The 19,514-nt window shown below is 55.3% G+C and overlaps 1 protein-coding gene across 1 annotated transcript; it reads left to right on the top strand.

The window, feature by feature from the left end:
• Positions 1-6,585: 6,585 nt before the first annotated feature.
• LOC140406829 (zinc transporter ZIP10-like) lies at positions 6,586-19,295 on the top strand. Its single transcript, XM_072494728.1, has 3 exons — positions 6,586-6,661; positions 12,897-13,087; positions 18,715-19,295. The coding sequence occupies exons 2-3, from the start codon at positions 12,926-12,928 to the stop codon at positions 18,868-18,870; spliced, it is 318 nt and encodes a 105-aa protein (XP_072350829.1). The 5' UTR covers positions 6,586-6,661; positions 12,897-12,925; the 3' UTR covers positions 18,871-19,295.
• Positions 19,296-19,514: the final 219 nt, after the last annotated feature.

Genomic DNA, 19,514 nt, shown 5'->3' with positions numbered 1-19,514 from the left:
GACTGGACTGAGCACAGACTGAGCACAGACTGAGCACAGACTGGACTGAGCACAGACTGGACTGAGCACAGACTGGACTGAGCACAGACTGGACTGAGCACAGACTGAGCACAGACTGGACTGAGCACAGACTGGACTGAGCACAGACTGGACTGAGCACAGACTGGACTGAGCACAGACTGGACTGAGCACAGACTGGACTGAGCACAGACTGAGCACAGACTGGACTGAGCACAGACTGGACTGAGCACAGACTGGACTGAGCACAGACTGGACTGAGCACAGACTGGACTGAGCACAGACTGAGCACAGACTGAGCACAGACTGAGCACAGACTGAGCACAGACTGGACTGAGCACAGACTGGACTGAGCACAGACTGGACTGAGCACAGACTGAGCACAGACTGAGCACAGACTGGACTGAGCACAGACTGAGCACAGACTGAGCACAGACTGAGCACAGACTGAGCACAGACTGAGCACAGACTGAGCACAGACTGGACTGAGCACAGACTGAGCACAGACTGGACTGAGCACAGACTGGACTGAGCACAGACTGGACTGAGCACAGACTGGACTGAGCACAGACTGGACTGAGCACAGACTGGACTGAGCACAGACTGGACTGAGCACAGACTGGACTGAGCACAGACTGGACTGAGCACAGACTGGACTGAGCACAGACTGAGCACAGACTGGACTGAGCACAGACTGGACTGAGCACAGACTGGACTGAGCACAGACTGAGCACAGACTGGACTGAGCACAGACTGGACTGAGCACAGACTGGACTGAGCACAGACTGAGCACAGACTGGACTGAGCACAGACTGGACTGAGCACAGACTGGACTGAGCACAGACTGGACTGAGCACAGACTGAGCACAGACTGGACTGAGCACAGACTGGACTGAGCACAGACTGGACTGAGCACAGACTGGACTGAGCACAGACTGGACTGAGCACAGACTGAGCACAGACTGAGCACAGACTGGACTGAGCACAGACTGGACTGAGCACAGACTGGACTGAGCACAGACTGGACTGAGCACAGACTGAGCACAGACTGAGCACAGACTGGACTGAGCACAGACTGGACTGAGCACAGACTGGACTGAGCACAGACTGGACTGAGCACAGACTGGACTGAGCACAGACTGAGCACAGACTGAGCACAGACTGGACTGAGCACAGACTGAGCACAGACTGAGCACAGACTGGACTGAGCACAGACTGGACTGAGCACAGACTGAGCACAGACTGGACTGAGCACAGACTGAGCACAGACTGGACTGAGCACAGACTGGACTGAGCACAGACTGGACTGAGCACAGACTGAGCACAGACTGAGCACAGACTGGACTGAGCACAGACTGAGCACAGACTGAGCACAGACTGGACTGAGCACAGACTGGACTGAGCACAGACTGAGCACAGACTGGACTGAGCACAGACTGAGCACAGACTGGACTGAGCACAGACTGGACTGAGCACAGACTGGACTGAGCACAGACTGGACTGAGCACAGACTGGACTGAGCACAGACTGGACTGAGCACAGACTGGACTGAGCACAGACTGGACTGAGCACAGACTGGACTGAGCACAGACTGGACTGAGCACAGACTGAGCACAGACTGGACTGAGCACAGACTGAGCACAGACTGGACTGAGCACAGACTGGACTGAGCACAGACTGGACTGAGCACAGACTGGACTGAGCACAGACTGGACTGAGCACAGACTGGACTGAGCACAGACTGGACTGAGCACAGACTGGACTGAGCACAGACTGGACTGAGCACAGACTGGACTGAGCACAGACTGGACTGAGCACAGACTGGACTGAGCACAGACTGAGCACAGACTGGACTGAGCACAGACTGGACTGAGCACAGACTGGACTGAGCACAGACTGGACTGAGCACAGACTGGACTGAGCACAGACTGGACTGAGCACAGACTGGACTGAGCACAGACTGGACTGAGCACAGACTGGACTGAGCACAGACTGGACTGAGCACAGACTGAGCACAGACTGGACTGAGCACAGACTGGACTGAGCACAGACTGGACTGAGCACAGACTGGACTGAGCACAGACTGAGCACAGACTGGACTGAGCACAGACTGGACTGAGCACAGACTGGACTGAGCACAGACTGGACTGAGCACAGACTGGACTGAGCACAGACTGGACTGAGCACAGACTGGACTGAGCACAGACTGAGCACAGACTGGACTGAGCACAGACTGGACTGAGCACAGACTGGACTGAGCACAGACTGGACTGAGCACAGACTGAGCACAGACTGAGCACAGACTGGACTGAGCACAGACTGAGCACAGACTGGACTGAGCACAGACTGGACTGAGCACAGACTGGACTGAGCACAGACTGGACTGAGCACAGACTGGACTGAGCACAGACTGGACTGAGCACAGACTGGACTGAGCACAGACTGGACTGAGCACAGACTGGACTGAGCACAGACTGAGCACAGACTGGACTGAGCACAGACTGAGCACAGACTGAGCACAGACTGGACTGAGCACAGACTGGACTGAGCACAGACTGGACTGAGCACAGACTGGACTGAGCACAGACTGGACTGAGCACAGACTGGACTGAGCACAGACTGAGCACAGACTGGACTGAGCACAGACTGGACTGAGCACAGACTGGACTGAGCACAGACTGGACTGAGCACAGACTGGACTGAGCACAGACTGGACTGAGCACAGACTGGACTGAGCACAGACTGGACTGAGCACAGACTGGACTGAGCACAGACTGGACTGAGCACAGACTGGACTGAGCACAGACTGGACTGAGCACAGACTGGACTGAGCACAGACTGGACTGAGCACAGACTGGACTGAGCACAGACTGAGCACAGACTGAGCACAGACTGGACTGAGCACAGACTGGACTGAGCACAGACTGGACTGAGCACAGACTGAGCACAGACTGGACTGAGCACAGACTGGACTGAGCACAGACTGAGCACAGACTGGACTGAGCACAGACTGAGCACAGACTGGACTGAGCACAGACTGGACTGAGCACAGACTGGACTGAGCACAGACTGAGCACAGACTGGACTGAGCACAGACTGGACTGAGCACAGACTGGACTGAGCACAGACTGGACTGAGCACAGACTGGACTGAGCACAGACTGGACTGAGCACAGACTGGACTGAGCACAGACTGGACTGAGCACAGACTGGACTGAGCACAGACTGAGCACAGACTGGACTGAGCACAGACTGGACTGAGCACAGACTGGACTGAGCACAGACTGGACTGAGCACAGACTGGACTGAGCACAGACTGGACTGAGCACAGACTGGACTGAGCACAGACTGGACTGAGCACAGACTGAGCACAGACTGGACTGAGCACAGACTGAGCACAGACTGAGCACAGACTGAGCACAGACTGGACTGAGCACAGACTGGACTGAGCACAGACTGGACTGAGCACAGACTGGACTGAGCACAGACTGAGCACAGACTGGACTGAGCACAGACTGGACTGAGCACAGACTGGACTGAGCACAGACTGGACTGAGCACAGACTGGACTGAGCACAGACTGAGCACAGACTGGACTGAGCACAGACTGAGCACAGACTGGACTGAGCACAGACTGAGCACAGACTGGACTGAGCACAGACTGAGCACAGACTGGACTGAGCACAGACTGAGCACAGACTGAGCACAGACTGGACTGAGCACAGACTGGACTGAGCACAGACTGAGCACAGACTGGACTGAGCACAGACTGGACTGAGCACAGACTGGACTGAGCACAGACTGAGCACAGACTGGACTGAGCACAGACTGGACTGAGCACAGACTGGACTGAGCACAGACTGAGCACAGACTGGACTGAGCACAGACTGGACTGAGCACAGACTGAGCACAGACTGGACTGAGCACAGACTGAGCACAGACTGGACTGAGCACAGACTGGACTGAGCACAGACTGAGCACAGACTGGACTGAGCACAGACTGGACTGAGCACAGACTGGACTGAGCACAGACTGAGCACAGACTGGACTGAGCACAGACTGGACTGAGCACAGACTGAGCACAGACTGAGCACAGACTGGACTGAGCACAGACTGGACTGAGCACAGACTGAGCACAGACTGGACTGAGCACAGACTGGACTGAGCACAGACTGAGCACAGACTGAGCACAGACTGGACTGAGCACAGACTGGACTGAGCACAGACTGAGCACAGACTGAGCACAGACTGGACTGAGCACAGACTGGACTGAGCACAGACTGAGCACAGACTGGACTGAGCACAGACTGGACTGAGCACAGACTGAGCACAGACTGAGCACAGACTGGACTGAGCACAGACTGGACTGAGCACAGACTGAGCACAGACTGGACTGAGCACAGACTGAGCACAGACTGAGCACAGACTGGACTGAGCACAGACTGGACTGAGCACAGACTGGACTGAGCACAGACTGAGCACAGACTGGACTGAGCACAGACTGGACTGAGCACAGACTGAGCACAGACTGGACTGAGCACAGACTGGACTGAGCACAGACTGAGCACAGACTGGACTGAGCACAGACTGAGCACAGACTGGACTGAGCACAGACTGGACTGAGCACAGACTGGACTGAGCACAGACTGGACTGAGCACAGACTGGACTGAGCACAGACTGGACTGAGCACAGACTGGACTGAGCACAGACTGAGCACAGACTGGACTGAGCACAGACTGAGCACAGACTGGACTGAGCACAGACTGGACTGAGCACAGACTGAGCACAGACTGGACTGAGCACAGACTGAGCACAGACTGGACTGAGCACAGACTGGACTGAGCACAGACTGGACTGAGCACAGACTGGACTGAGCACAGACTGGACTGAGCACAGACTGGACTGAGCACAGACTGGACTGAGCACAGACTGAGCACAGACTGGACTGAGCACAGACTGAGCACAGACTGGACTGAGCACAGACTGGACTGAGCACAGACTGAGCACAGACTGGACTGAGCACAGACTGGACTGAGCACAGACTGGACTGAGCACAGACTGGACTGAGCACAGACTGGACTGAGCACAGACTGGACTGAGCACAGACTGGACTGAGCACAGACTGAGCACAGACTGGACTGAGCACAGACTGGACTGAGCACAGACTGAGCACAGACTGGACTGAGCACAGACTGGACTGAGCACAGACTGGACTGAGCACAGACTGAGCACAGACTGGACTGAGCACAGACTGGACTGAGCACAGACTGGACTGAGCACAGACTGGACTGAGCACAGACTGAGCACAGACTGGACTGAGCACAGACTGGACTGAGCACAGACTGAGCACAGACTGGACTGAGCACAGACTGGACTGAGCACAGACTGGACTGAGCACAGACTGAGCACAGACTGGACTGAGCACAGACTGGACTGAGCACAGACTGGACTGAGCACAGACTGGACTGAGCACAGACTGGACTGAGCACAGACTGAGCACAGACTGGACTGAGCACAGACTGGACTGAGCACAGACTGGACTGAGCACAGACTGGACTGAGCACAGACTGGACTGAGCACAGACTGGACTGAGCACAGACTGAGCACAGACTGGACTGAGCACAGACTGGACTGAGCACAGACTGGACTGAGCACAGACTGGACTGAGCACAGACTGGACTGAGCACAGACTGGACTGAGCACAGACTGGACTGAGCACAGACTGAGCACAGACTGAGCACAGACTGGACTGAGCACAGACTGGACTGAGCACAGACTGGACTGAGCACAGACTGAGCACAGACTGGACTGAGCACAGACTGGACTGAGCACAGACTGGACTGACCACTGTCTGGACTGACCACAGACTGGACGGACCATAGACTGGTCTGACCAGGGTGTGGACTGACCAGGGTGTGGACTGACCGGGGTGTGGGCTGACCAGGGTGTGGGCTGACTGGGGTGTGGACTGACCGGTGTGTGGACTGACCGGGGTGTGGGCTGACCGGGGTGTGGACTGACCGGGGTGTGGACTGACCGGGGTGTGGACTGACCAGGGTGTGGGCTGACCGGGGTGTGGACTGACCGGGGTGTGGACTGACCAGGGTGTGGGCTGACCGGGGTGTGGACTGACCAGGGTGTGGACTGACCAGGGTGTGGGCTGACCGGGGTGTGGGCTGACCGGGATGTGGGCTGACCAGTGTGTGGACTGACCGGGGTGTGGGCTGACCACGGTGTGGACTGACCGGGGTGTGGACTGACCGGGGTGTGGACTGACCGGGGTGTGGACTGACCGGGGTGTGGACTGACCGGGGTGTGGGCTGACCGGGGTGTGGACTGACCTGGGTGTGGGCTGACCAGGGTGTGGACTGACCAGGGTGTGGGCTGACCGGGGTGTGGACTGACCGGGGTGTGGACTGACCGGGGTGTGGGCTGACCGGGGTGTGGGCTGACCAGGGTGTGGGCTGACCGGGGTGTGGACTGACCAGGGTGTGGACTGACCGGGGTGTGGACTGACCGTTCGGGCCCCAGACAATCTGATCTGAATCGATTGTCACCAACAGGAGCTGCCTTTTCGACAGGAATCTCCGGAGGATTGAGCACCACTATTGCTGTGTTCTGTCACGAACTTCCCCATGAGCTCGGTCAGTATTGGCAGTGCCTGATTGTCTGTTTGTCTGTCTGTCTGTCTGTCTGTCTGTCCGCCTGTCTGTCTGTCTGCCTGTCTGTCTGTCTGCCTGTCTGTCTGTCTGCCTGTCTGTCTGTCTGTCACAAACTTCCCCGTGAGCTTGGTCAGTATTGGCAGTGCCTGTCTGTTTGTCTGTCTGTCTGTCTGTCTGTCTGTCCGCCTGTCTGTCACAAACTTCCCCGTGAGCTTGGTCAGTATTGGCAGTCTGCGTCCGTCCGTCCGTCCATCCGCCCGTCCGCCCGCCCGCCCGCCTGTCTGTCTGCCTGTCTGTCACAAACTTCCCCATGAGCTCGGTCCTTGCCCCTCTCTGTCTGTCAACCTGCTTGCCAGTCTGTCTGCCTGCCTGGGTGCCTGTCCCTGCCTCTGTCTGTCTGTCTGTCAGTCTGCCTGCCTGTCTGTCTAGCTGCCTGTCTGCCTGCCTGTCTGTCTGTCTGCCTGCCTGTCTGTCTAGCTGTCTGCCTGCCTGTCTGCTTGCTTGCCTGCCTGTCAGTTTGTCTGTCTGTCTGCCTGCCTCTCTGTCTGTCTGTCTGACTGCCTGCCTGCCTGTCTGTCTATCTGCCTGTCAGTCTGCCTGTCTATCTGCCTGTCAGTCTGCCTGTCTATCTGCCTGTCTATCTGCCTGTCAGTCTGCCTGTCTATCTGCCTGCCTGCCTGTCTGCCTGCCTGTCAATCTATCTGCCTGCCTGCCAGTCTGTCTGTCTGTCTGCCTGTCTGTCACAAAACTCCCCATGAGCTCCGTCAGTATTGGCAGTGTCTGTCTGCCTGTCTGTCTGTCGGTCTGTTTGCCTGCCTGTCAGTCTGCCTGCCTGTCTGCCTGTCTGTCTGCCTGTCTGTCTGCCTGCCTGTCTGCCTGCCTGTCAGTCTGCCTGCCTGTCTGTCTAGCTGCCTGTCTGCCTGCCTGTCTGTCTGTCTGCCTGCCTGTCTGTCTCGCTGTCTGCCTGTCTGTCTGTCTGCCTGCCTGTCTGCTTGCTTGGCTGCCTGTCTGCCTGTCAGTCTGTCTGTCTGTCTAGCTGCCTGCCTGCCTGTCTGTCTGCCTGCCTGTCTGTCTGTCTGTCTGCCTGCCTGCCTGTCTGTCTGTCTGCCTGTCTATCTGCCTGTCTGTCTGCCTGCCTGACTGCCTGTCAGTCTGTCTGTCTGCCTGCCTGTCTGTCTGTCTGCCTGCCTGCCTGCCTGCCTTCCTGCCTGTCTGTCTGTCTGCCTGCCTGCCTGCCTGTCTGTCTGTCTGCCTGTCTATCTGTCGGTCTGCCTGTCTGTCACGAACTTCCCCGTGAGCTCGGTCAGTATTGGCTGTGTCTGCCTGTCTGTCTGCCTGGCTATCTGTCTGTCTGTCTATCTGTCGGTCTGCCTGTCTGTCACGAACTTCCCCATGAGCTCGGTCCTTGCCTCTGTCTGTCTGTCTGCCTATGCCTGCCTCTCTCTGTCTGACAACCTGCTTGCCTGTCTGCATGCCTGTCTGTCTGTCTGCCAGTCTGTCTGCCAGTCTGTCACAAAATTCCCCAAGAGCTCGGTCAGTATTGGCAGTGTCTGCCTGCCTGGCTGCCTGTCCCTGCCTCTGTCTGTCTGCCTGTCTGTCCGTCTGTCTCTCTGCCTGTCTGTTTGTCTGCCTGGTCCTGCCTCTGTCTGCCTGTCTGTCTGCCTGTCTGTCTGCCTGTCTGTCTGCCTGCCTGCCTGTCTGTTTGTCTGCCTGCCTGTCTGTCACAAACTTCCCCATGAGCTCGGTCAGTATTGGCAGTGTCTGTCTGACTGTCTCCCTGCCTGTCTGTCTGTCACGAACTTCCCCATGAGCTCGGTCAGTATTGGCAGTGCTTGTCTGTCTGTCTGTCTGCCTGTCTGTCTGTCTGCCTGTCTATCTGTCGGTCTGCCTGTCTGTCACGAACTTCCCCATGAGCTCGGTCAGTATTGGCTGTGCCTGCCTGTCTGCCTGTCTGTCTGTCTATCTGCCTGTCTGTCTGCTTGCCTGTCAGTCTGTCTGCCTGTCTGTCTAGCTGCCTGTCTGCCTGCCTGTCTGTCTAGCTGTCTGCCTGTCTGCCTGTCAGTCTGCCTGTCTGCCTGTCAGTCTGCCTGCCTGTCTGTCTGCCTGCCTGTCTGTCTGCCTGTCTGTCTGCCTGCCTGTCTGTCTGCCTGTCTGTCAGTCTGTATGCCTGTCAGTTTGTCTGCCTGTCTGCCTGCCTGTCTGTCTGCCTCTCTGTCTGCCTGCCTGCCTGTCTGTCTGTCTGCCTGCCTGTCTGTCTGTCTGTCTGTCTGCCTGCCTGTTTGTCTATCTGCCTGTCTGCCTGTCTGTCTGTCTGTCTGCTTGCCTGCCTGCCTGTCTGTCTGCCAGCCTGCCTGTCTGTCTGCCTGTCTGCCTGCCTGTCAATCTATCTGCCTGCCTGCCAGTCTGTCTGTCTGTCTGTCTGCCTGCCTGAAAGTCTGTCTGTCTGCCTGCCTGTTTGTCTATCTGCCTGTCTGCTTGCCTGCCTGTCTGTCTGTCTGCTTGCCTGTCAGTCTGTCTGCCTGCCTGCCTGTCTGTCTGTCTGTCTGTCTGCCTGTCTGTCTGCCTGCCTGTCTGTCTGCCTGCCTGTCAGTCTGTCTGCCTGCCTGCCTGTCTGTCTGTCTGTCTGTCTGCCTGTCTGTCTGCCTGCCTGTCTGTCTGTCTGCCTGCCTGTCTGCCTGCCTGCCTGTCTGTCTGTCTGTCTGCCTGCCTGCCTGTCTGCCTGCCTGTCGGTCTGCCTGCCTGTCTGCCTGTCTGTCTGCCTGCCTGCCTGTCTGTCTGTCTGTCTGTCTATCTGTCTGTCTGCCTGCCTGTCTGTCTGTCTGTCTGTCTGCCTGTCTGTCTGTCTGCCTGCCTGTCTGTCTGTCTGTCTGCCTGCCTGTCTGTCTGTCTGCCTGCCTGCCTGCCTGCCTGCCTGCCTGCCTGTCTGTGTCTGTCTGCCTGCCTGCCTGTCTGTCTGCCTGCCTGTCTGTCTGTCTGTCTGTCTGTCTGTCTGCCTGCCTGCCTGCCTGCCTGCCTGCCTGTCTGTCTGCCTGTCTGTCTGTCTGTCTGTCTGTCTGCCTGCCTGCCTGCCTGCCTGTCTGCCTGCCTGCCTGTCTGCCTGAACATAGAACATAGAACATTACAGCGCAGTACAGGCCCTTCGGCCCTCGATGTTGCGCCGACCTGTGAAACCACTCTAAAGCCCATCTACACTATTCCCTTATTGTCCATATGTCTATTCAATGACCATTTGAATGCCCTTAGTGTTGGCGAGTCCACTACTGTTGGAGGCAGGGGATTCCACTCCCTTACTACTCTCTGAGTAAAGAACCTACCTCTGACCTATGTTCTTCAGTTCCCGCCTAATATTGTTACAATTAGCCTTCCCCCAATTTAGCACATTCATCCTCGGACCACTCTTATCCTTGTCCACCAGCACTTTAAAACTTACTGAATTGTGGTCACTGTTCCCGAAATGCTCCCCTACTGAAACATCTACCACCTGGCCGGGCTCATTCCCCAATACCAGGTCCAGTACCGCCCCTTCCCTAGTTGGACTGTCTACATATTGTTTTAAGAAGCCCTCCTGGATGTTCCTTACAAACTCCGCCCCGTCTAAGCCCCTGGCACTAAGTGAGTCCCAGTCAATATTGGGGAAGTTGAAGTCTCCCATCACCACAACCCTGTTGTTTTTACTCTTTTCCAAAATCTGTCTACCTATCTGCTCCTCTATCTCCCGCTGGCTGTTGGGAGGCCTGTAGTATACCCCCAACATTGTGACTGCACCCTTCTTATTCCTGATCTCTACCCATATAGCCTCACTGCCCTCTGAGGTGTCCTCCCGTAGTACAGCTGTGGTATTCTCCCTAACCAGTAGCGCAACTCCGCCACCCCTTTTACATCCCCCTCTATCCCGCCTGAAACATCTAAATCCTGGAATGTTTAGCTTCCAATCCTGCCCTTCCCTCAACCAGGTCTCTGTAATAGAACATAGAACGATACAGCGCAGTACAGGCCCTTTGGCCCACGATGTTGCACCGAAACAAAAGCCATCTAACCTACACTATGCCATTATCATCCATATGTTTATCCAATAAACTTTTAAATGCCCTCAATGTTGGCGAGTTCACTACTGTAGCAGGTAGGGCATTCCACGGCCTCACTACTCTTTGCGTAAAGAACCTACCTCTGACCTCTGTCCTATATCTATTACCCCTCAGTTTAAAGCTATGTCCCCTCGTGCCAGCCACTTCCATCCGCGGGAGAAGGCTCTCACTGTCCACCCTATCCAACCCCCTGATCATTTTGTATGCCTCTATTAAGTCTCCTCTTAACCTTCTTCTCTCCAACGAAAACAACCTCAAGTCCATCAGCCTTTCCTCATAAGATCTTCCCTCCATACCAGGCAACATCCTGGTAAATCTCCTCTGCACCCTTTCCAATGCTTCCACATCCTTCCTGCCTGTCAGTCTGCCTGTCTGTCTGTCTGCCTGTCTGTCACGAACTTCCCCATGAGCTCGGTCCTTGCCTCTCTCTGTCTGTCAACCTGCTTGCCTGTCTGTCTATCAGTCTGTCTGCCAGTCCTTCTGCCTGCCTGCCTACCTGTCTGACTGACTGTCTGTCTGCCTGTCTATCTGTCTGCCTGTCAGTCTGTCTGTCAGCCTGCCTGCCTGCCTGCTTGTCTGCCTGCCTGTCTGTCTATCTGTCTGTCTGCCAGTCCTTCTGCCTGCCTGCCTACCTGTCTGACTGACTGTCTGTCTGCCTGTCTATCTGTCTGCCTGTCAGTCTGTCTGTCAGCCTGCCTGCCTGCCTGCTTGTCTGCCTGCCTGTCTGTCTGTCTGCCTGCCTGCCTGTCTGTCTGTCCATCTGTCTGTCTGTCCATCTGTCTGTCTGTCTGCCTGTCTGTCTGTCTACCAGTCTGCCTGCCTGTCTGTCTGTCTGTCAGTCTGCCTGCCTGCCTGTCTGTCTGCCTGTCTGTCTGCTTGCCTGTCAGTCTGCCTGCCTGCCTGTCAGTCTGTCTGACTGCCTGCCTGTCCGTCTGCCTGCCTGTCTGTCTGTCTGCCTGTCTGTCTGCCTGTCTGTCTGCCTGCCTGTCTACCTGTCTGCCTGCCTGCCTTTCTGCTTGCCAGCCTGCCTGCCTGTCAGCCTGTCTGTCTGTCTGCCTGTCAGCCTGCCTGTCAGTCTGCCTGCCTGCCTGTCTGTCTGCCTGCCTGCCTGTGTGTCTGCCTGCCTGCCTGTCAGCCTGTCTGCCTGTCAGCCTGCCTGTCAGCCTGCCTGTCAGTCTGCCTGTCTGCCTGCCTGTCAGTCTGCCTGTCTGTCTGTCTGTCAGCCTGCCTGCCTGTCTGTCAGCCTGTCTGTCTGTCTGCCTGTCAGCCTGCCTGTCAGTCTGCCTGTCAGTCTGCCTGTCAGTCTGCCTGTCAGTCTGCCTGTCTGTCTGCCTGTCTGTCTGTCTGTCAGTCTGCCTGCCTGCCTGTCTGTCTGCCTGCCTGCCTGTGTGTCTGCCTGCCTGCCTGTCAGCCTGTCTGTCTGTCTGCCTGTCTGTCTGCCTGTCTGCCTGTCTGTCTGTCAGTCTGCCTGCCTGTCTGTCTGTCTGTCAGCCTGTCTGTCTGTCTGCCTGTCTGTCTGTCTGTCTGCCTGTCTGTCTGTCTGTCTGTCAGTCTGCCTGCCTGCCTGTCTGTCTGTCTGCCTGCCTGCCTGTCTGCCTGCCTGCCTGTCTGTCAGCCTGTCTGTCTGTCTGTCTGTCTGTCTGTCTGTCTGCCTGCCTGCCTGTCTGTCTGCCTGCCTGTCAGTCTGCCTGCCTGCCTGTCTGTCAGCCTGTCTGTCTGTCAGCCTGTCTGTCTGTCAGCCTGTCTGCCTGTCTGCCTGTCTGTCTGTCTGTCAGTCTGCCTGCCTGCCTGCCTGTCTGTCTGCCTGCCTGTCAGTCTGCCTGCCTGCCTGTCTGTCAGCCTGTCTGTCTGTCTGCCTGTCAGCCTGCCTGTCAGTCTGCCTGCCTGTCTGTCTGTCCATCTGTCTGTCTGCTCCTCTCTCTCTCTCAGCCAGGACTGACCACAGACTGGACTGACCATGGCCTGGACTGGCCAGAGACTGGACTGACCACAGACTGGACAGACCGTGGTCTGGACTGACCACAGATATTTCCCCCTCCCCGTCTCCGCCCAGGCCTGGGAGCGGGCGTTTTGCTCGTGCCTCCAGCCGCTGCCCCGCTGGGTTGTCTAAGCCGTGTCTGTGTGTATTCCAGGGGACTTTGCCGTGTTACTGCAGGCCGGGATGAGGGTGCGACAGGCGGTGACATTTAACCTGGTCTCCACACTCATCAGTTACGTGGGCATGGTGATCGGCATCGCAGCCGGGCAGTACTCCAGCAGCGTGACACCGTGGATCTTCGCTGGCACTTCCGGAATGTTCCTTTACGTTGCCCTGGTCGACATGGTGAGTGGAGGTCGGGCTAGAGCCAACTGCTGCTCTTAGAAAACAGGCGACAGGTTTAGATAGAGGACCTGGACCGGCGCAGGCTGGGAGGGCCGAAGGGCCTGTTCCTGTGCTGTGATCTTTGTTCTTTAACACCAGGTTAACGTCCAACAGGTTTGTTTAGAATCACTCGCTTTCGGAGCACTGCTCCTTCCTCAGGTGAATGAAGAGGTGGGTTCCAGAAACATTGATATCGACAAAGTCAATGATGCAATACGATACTTCGAAAGCGAGTCTTTGCAGGTAATTAAGTCTTTACAGGTCCAGACGGAGCAACTGGAAAGAGGGGTAACCCCAGGTTAAAGAGGTGTGAATTACATCAAGCCAGGACAGTTGGTAGGATTTCGCAGGCCAGGTGGTGGGGGATGAATGTAATGCGACATGAATCCCAGGTCCCGGTTGAGGCCGCACTCATGTGTGCGGAACTTGGCTATAAGTTTCTGCTCGGCGATTCTGCGTTGTCGCGCGTCCTGAAGGCCGCCTTGGAGAACGCTTACCCGGAGATCAGAGGCTGAATGCCCTTGACTGCTGAAGTGTTACCCGACTGGAAGGGAACATTCCTGCCTGGTGATTGTCGCGCGATGTCCGTTCAGTGACCCAAGCCGGATATCGAACCTGGGACCCTGTAGCTGTGAAGCAACTGTGCTAACAACTGTGCTGAATGGGATCCTCCTGTTCCTGTGTAACAGACTCGAGGAGGGGGCTGAATGGGATCCTCCTGTTCCTGTGTAACAGGCTCGAGGAGGGGGCTGAATGGGATCCTCCTGTTCCTGTGTAACAGGCTCGAGGAGGAGGAGGGGGCTGAATGGGATCCTCCTGTTCCTGTGTAACAGACTCGAGGAGGAGGAGGGGGCTGAATGGGATCCTCCTGTTCCTGTGTAACAGGCTCGAGGAGGGGGCTGAATGGGACCCTCCTGTTCCTGTGTAACAGGCTCGAGGAGGGGGCTGAATGGGATCCTCCTGTTCCTGTGTAACAGACTCAAGGAGGAGGGGGCTGAATGGGATCCTCCTGTTCCTGTGTAACAGACTCAAGGAGGAGGGGGCTGAATGGGATCCTCCTGTGTAACAGACTCAAGGAGGAGGTGGTGAATGGGATCCTCCTGTTCCTGTGTAACAGGCTCAAAGAGGAGGAGGGGGCTGAATGGGATCCTCCTGTTCCTGTGTAACAGACTCAAGGAGGAGGGGGCTGAATGGGATCCTCCTGTTCCTGTGTAACAGACTCAAGGAGGAGGGGGCTGAATGGGATCCTCCTTTTCCTGTGTAACAAGCTCAAGGAGGGGACTGAATGGGATCCTCCTGTTCCTGTGTAACAGGCTCGAGGAGGGGGCTGAATGGGATCCTCCTGTTCCTGTGTAACAGGCTCGAGGAGGGGGCTGAAAGGGATCCTCCTGTTCCCGTGTAACAGACTTAAGGAGGAGGAGGGGGCTGAATGGGATCCTCCTGTTCCTGTGTAACAGGCTCGAGGAGGAGGAGGGGGCTGAATGGTATCCTCCTGTTCCTGTGTAACAGGCTCGAGGAGGGGGCTGAATGGGATCCTCCTGTTCCTGTGTAATAGGCTCGAGGAGGGGGCTTAATGGGATCCTCCTGTTCCTGTGTAACAGGCTCGAGGAGGGGGCTGAATGGGATCCTCCTGTTCCTGTGTAACAGGCTCGAGGAGGGGGCTGAATGGGATCCTCCTGTTCCTGTGTAACAGACTCAAGGAGGAGGAGGGGGCTGAATGGGATCCTCCTGTTCCTGTGTAACAGACTCAAGGAGGAGGGGGCTGAATGGGATCCTCCTGTTCCTGTGTAACAGACTCAAGGAGGAGGGGGCTGAATGGGATCCTCCTGTTCCTGTGTAACAGGCTCAAAGAGGAGGAGGGGGCTGAATGGGATCCTCCTGTTCCTGTGTAACAGACTCAAGGAGGAGGGGGCTGAATGGGATCCTCCTGTTCCTGTGTAACAGACTCAAGGAGGAGGGGGCTGAATGGGATCCTCCTTTTCCTGTGTAACAAGCTCAAGGAGGGGGCTGAATGGGATCCTCCTGTTCCTGTGTAACAGGCTCGAGGAGGGGGCTGAATGGTATCCTCCTGTTCCTGTGTAACAGGCTCGAGGAGGAGGCTGAATGGGACCCTCCTGTTCCTGTGTAACAGGCTCGAGGAGGGGGCTGAATGGGATCCTCCTGTTCCTGTGTAACAGGCTCGAGGAGGGGGCTGAATGGGATCCTTCTGTTCCTGTGTAACAGGCTCGAGGAGGGGGCTGAATGGGATCATCCTGTTCCTGTGTAACAGGCTCGAGGAGGGGGCTGAATGGGATCATCCTGTTCCTGTGTAACAGGCTCGAGGAGGAGGAGGGGGCTGAATGGGGTTCTCCTGTTCCTGTGTAACAGGCTCGAGGAGGAGGAGGGGGCTGAATGGGATCCTCCTGTTCCTGTGTAACAGGCTCGAGGAGGGGGCTGAATGGTATCCTCCTGTTCCTGTGTAACAGGCTCGAGGAGGGGGCTGAATGGGATCCTCCTGTTCCTGTGTAACAGGCTCGAGGAGGGGGCTGAATGGGGTTCTCCTGTTCCTGTGTCACAGGCTCGAGGAGGAGGCTGAATGGGATCCTCCTGTTCCTGTGTAACAGGCTCGAGGAGGAGGGGGCTCAATGGGATCCTCCTGTTCCTGTGTAACAGGCTCGTGGAGGGGGCTGAATGGGATCCTCCTGTTCCTGTGTAACAGGCTCGAGGAGGAGGAGGGGGCTGAATGGGATCCTCCTGTTCCCGTGTAACAGGCTCGAGGAGGAGGAGGAGGCTGAATGGGATCCTCCTGTTCCTGTGTAACAGGCTCGAGGAGGAGGAGGGGACTGAATGGGATCCTCCTGTTCCTGTGCAACAGGCTCGAGGAGGGGGCTGAATGGGATCCTCCTGTTCCTGTGTAATAGGCTCGAGGAGGGGGCTGAATGGGATCCTCCTGTTCCTGTGTAACAGGCTCGAAGAGGAGGAGGTTTACCAAAGAAGTGGAATCTCTTGTTAAGAGGAAGAAGGAGGCCTATGTGAAGATGAGGTGTGAAGTTTCAGTTGGGGCGATGGATAGTTACAAGGTAGCGAGGAAGGATCTAAAGAGAGAGCTAAGACGAGCAAGGAGGGGACATGAGAAGTATTTGGCTGGTAGGATCAAGGAAAACCCAAAAGCTTTCTATAGGTATGTCAGGAATAAGCGAATGACTAGGGAAAGAGTAGGACCAGTCAAGGACAGGGATGGGAAGTTGTGTGTAGAGTCTGAAGAGATAGGCGAGATACTAAATGAATATTTTTCGTCAGTATTCACTCAGGAAAAAGATAATGTTGTGGAGGAGAATGCTGAGATCCAGGTAAATAGATTAGATGGCATTGAGGTACGTAGGGAAGAGGTGTTGGCAATTCTGGACAGGCTGAAAATAGATAAGTCCCCGGGACCTGATGGGATTTATCCTAGGATTCTCTGGGAGGCCAGGGAAGAGGTTGCTGGACCATTGGCTTTGATTTTTATGTCATCATTGGATACAGGAATAGTGCCAGAGGACTGGAGGACAGCAAATGTGGTCCCTTTGTTCAAAAAGGGGAGCAGAGACAACCCCGGCAACTATAGACCGGTGAGCCTCACGTCTGTAGTGGGTAAAGTCTTGGAGGGGATTATAAGAGACAAGATTTATAATCATCTAGATAGGAATAATATGATCAGGGATAGTCAGCATGGCTTTGTGAAGGGTAGGTCATGCCTCACAAACCTTATCGAGTTCTTTGAGAAGGTGACTGAACAGGTAGACGAGGGTAGAGCAGTTGATGTGGTGTATATGGATTTCAGCAAAGCGTTTGATAAGGTTCCCCACGGTAGGCTATTGCAGAAAATACGGAGGCTGGGGATTGAGGGTGATTTAGAGATGTGGATCAGAAATTGGCTAGCTGAAAGAAGACAGAGGGTGGTGGTTGATGGGAAATGTTCAGAATGGAGTTCAGTTACAAGTGGAGTACCACAAGGATCTGTTCTGGGGCCGTTGCTGTTTGTCATTTTTATCAATGACCTAGAGGAAGGCGCAGAAGGGTGGGTGAGTAAATTTGCAGACGATACTAAAGTCGGTGGTGTTGTCGATAGTGTGGAAGGAAGTAGCAGGTTACAGAGGGATATAGATAAGCTGCAGAGCTGGGCTGAGAGGTGGCAAATGGAGTTTAATGTAGAGAAGTGTGAGGTGATTCACTTTGGAAGGAAAAACAGGAATGTGGAATATTTGGCTAATGAAAAAGTTCTTGAAAGTGTGGATGAGCAGAGGGATCTAGGTGTCCATGTACATAGATCCCTGAAAGTTGCCACCCAGGTTAATAGGGTTGTGAAGAAGGCCTATGGAGTGTTGGCCTTTATTGGTAGAGGGATTGAGTTCCGGAGTCGGGAGGTCATGTTGCAGCTGTACAAAACTCTGGTACGGCCGCATTTGGAGTATTGCGTACAGTTCTGGTCACCGCATTATAGGAAGGACATGGAGGCTTTGGAACAGGTGCAGAGGAGATTTACCAGGATGTTGCCTGGTATGGAGGGAAAATCTTATGAGGAAAATCTTATGATGGACTTGAGGTTGTTTTCGTTGGAGAGAAGAAGGTTAAGAGGAGACTTAATAGAGGCATACAAAATGATCAGAGGGTTAGATAGGGTGGACAGTGAGAGCCTTCTCCCGCGGATGGAAATGGCTAGCACGAGGGGACATAGCCTTAAACTGAGGGGTAATAGATATAGGACAGAGGTCAGAGGTAGGTTCTTTACGCAAAGAGTAGTGAGGCCGTGGAATGCCCTACCTGCTACAGTGGTGAACTCGCCAACATTGAGGGCATTTAAAAGTTTACTGGATAAACATATGGATGATAATGGTATAGTGTAGGTTAGATGGCTTTTGTTTCGGTGCAACATCGTGGGCCGAAGGGCCTGTACTGCGCTGTATTGTTCTATGTTCTATGTTCTATGTCCTGTTCCTGTGTAACAGGCTCGAGGAGGGGGCTGAATGGGATCCTCCTGTTCATGTGTAACAGGCCCGAGGAGGAGGAGGGGGCTGAATGGGATCCTCCTGTTCCTGTGTAACAGGCTCGAGGAGGAGGAGGGGCTGAATGGGATCCTCCTGTTCCTGTGTAACAGGCTCGAGGAGGGGGCTGAATGGGATCCTCCTGTTCATGTGTAACAGGCCCGAGGAGGAGGAGGGGGCTGAATGGGATCCTCCTGTTCCTGTGTAACAGGCTCGAGGAGGAGGAGGGGACTGAATGGGATCGTTCTGTTCCTGTGTAACAGGCTCGAGGAGGAGGAGGGGGCTGAATGGGATCCTCCTGTTCCTGTGTAACAGGCCCGAGGAGGGGGCTGAATGGGGTTCTCCTGTTCCTGTGTAACAGGCTCGAGGAGGGGGCTGAATGGGATCCTCCTGTTCCTGTGTAACAGGCTCGAGGAGGGGGCTGAATGGGCTCCTCCTGTTCCTGTGTAACAGGCTCGAGGAGGGGGCTGAATGGGCTCCTCCTGTTCCTGTGTAACAGGCTCAAGGAGGAGGTCGGGCTGAATGTGATCACGGGGATGGTGTGTGACATACTGCTGCATTGATAATCTCTCTCTCTCCTTCTAGTTGCCAGAAATGCTACATCGTCAGTCCCACCCCAATAAACAGCAAATGTATCTGGGACATTTCGTGGCTCAAAACCTGGGCTTCCTGCTGGGTGTCGGGACCATGCTGTGCATCGCTCTGTTCGAGCAAGACATACAGATTAACATCGGTTTCTAACGTTGGAACTTGTACCAGCGCAGGGTGGGGGCAGGACCGAATGGATTGGAGCAATCCCCAGTCATCATACTGACCAACACTTCTTCACGCCTGGTGTGCTGTCAACCAGAATGGCCAAGTGCTCAAATATCATCCCTGATGTCTCTGTGCGGACCGCATGGCAGGGGCCAATCCATTGGCAGGGGCCAATCCATCACCAAATCTGTGAAGGAACAATTTTACCCTCCCCGCACGACCTGCTCTGCGGGAACAACACAGGCAGACTAGCAAGAGTGTTAACGTGGCAGAATCTGTCTCCGGGGGCATTGTGTACAGTACAGACCCAGTCCTCCCTGTCCAGGTAACACTCTGATATACCCCACACCCCTCACTGTAACACTCTGATATACCCCACACCCCTCACTGTAACACTGATATACCCCACACCCCTCACTGTAACACTCTGATATACCCCACACCCCTCACTGTAACACTCTGATATATCCCACACCCCTCACTGTAACACTCTGATATACCCCACACCCCTCACTGTAACACTCTGATATACCCCACACCCCTCACTGTAACACTCTGATATACCCCACACCCCTCACTGTAAGACTCTAATACACCCACACCCCTCACTGTAACACTGATATACCCCA

This window comes from Scyliorhinus torazame, unplaced genomic scaffold (genome assembly GCF_047496885.1).
Source record: "Scyliorhinus torazame isolate Kashiwa2021f unplaced genomic scaffold, sScyTor2.1 scaffold_911, whole genome shotgun sequence".
NCBI classification, from domain to species: domain Eukaryota; kingdom Metazoa; phylum Chordata; class Chondrichthyes; order Carcharhiniformes; family Scyliorhinidae; genus Scyliorhinus; species Scyliorhinus torazame.
Note: the sequence above shows the minus strand (reverse complement) of the source record. Positions and strands in the feature narration are given on the sequence as shown.

Coding starts and splice junctions, on each gene's coding strand:
- LOC140406829 (XM_072494728.1), top strand. CDS start 12,926: ATGAGGGTGCGACAGGCGGTGACATTTAACCTGGTCTCCACACTCATC. Junction 13,088..18,714: donor ACGTTGCCCTGGTCGACATG/GTGAGTGGAGGT, acceptor CTCTCCTTCTAG/TTGCCAGAAATGCTACATCG.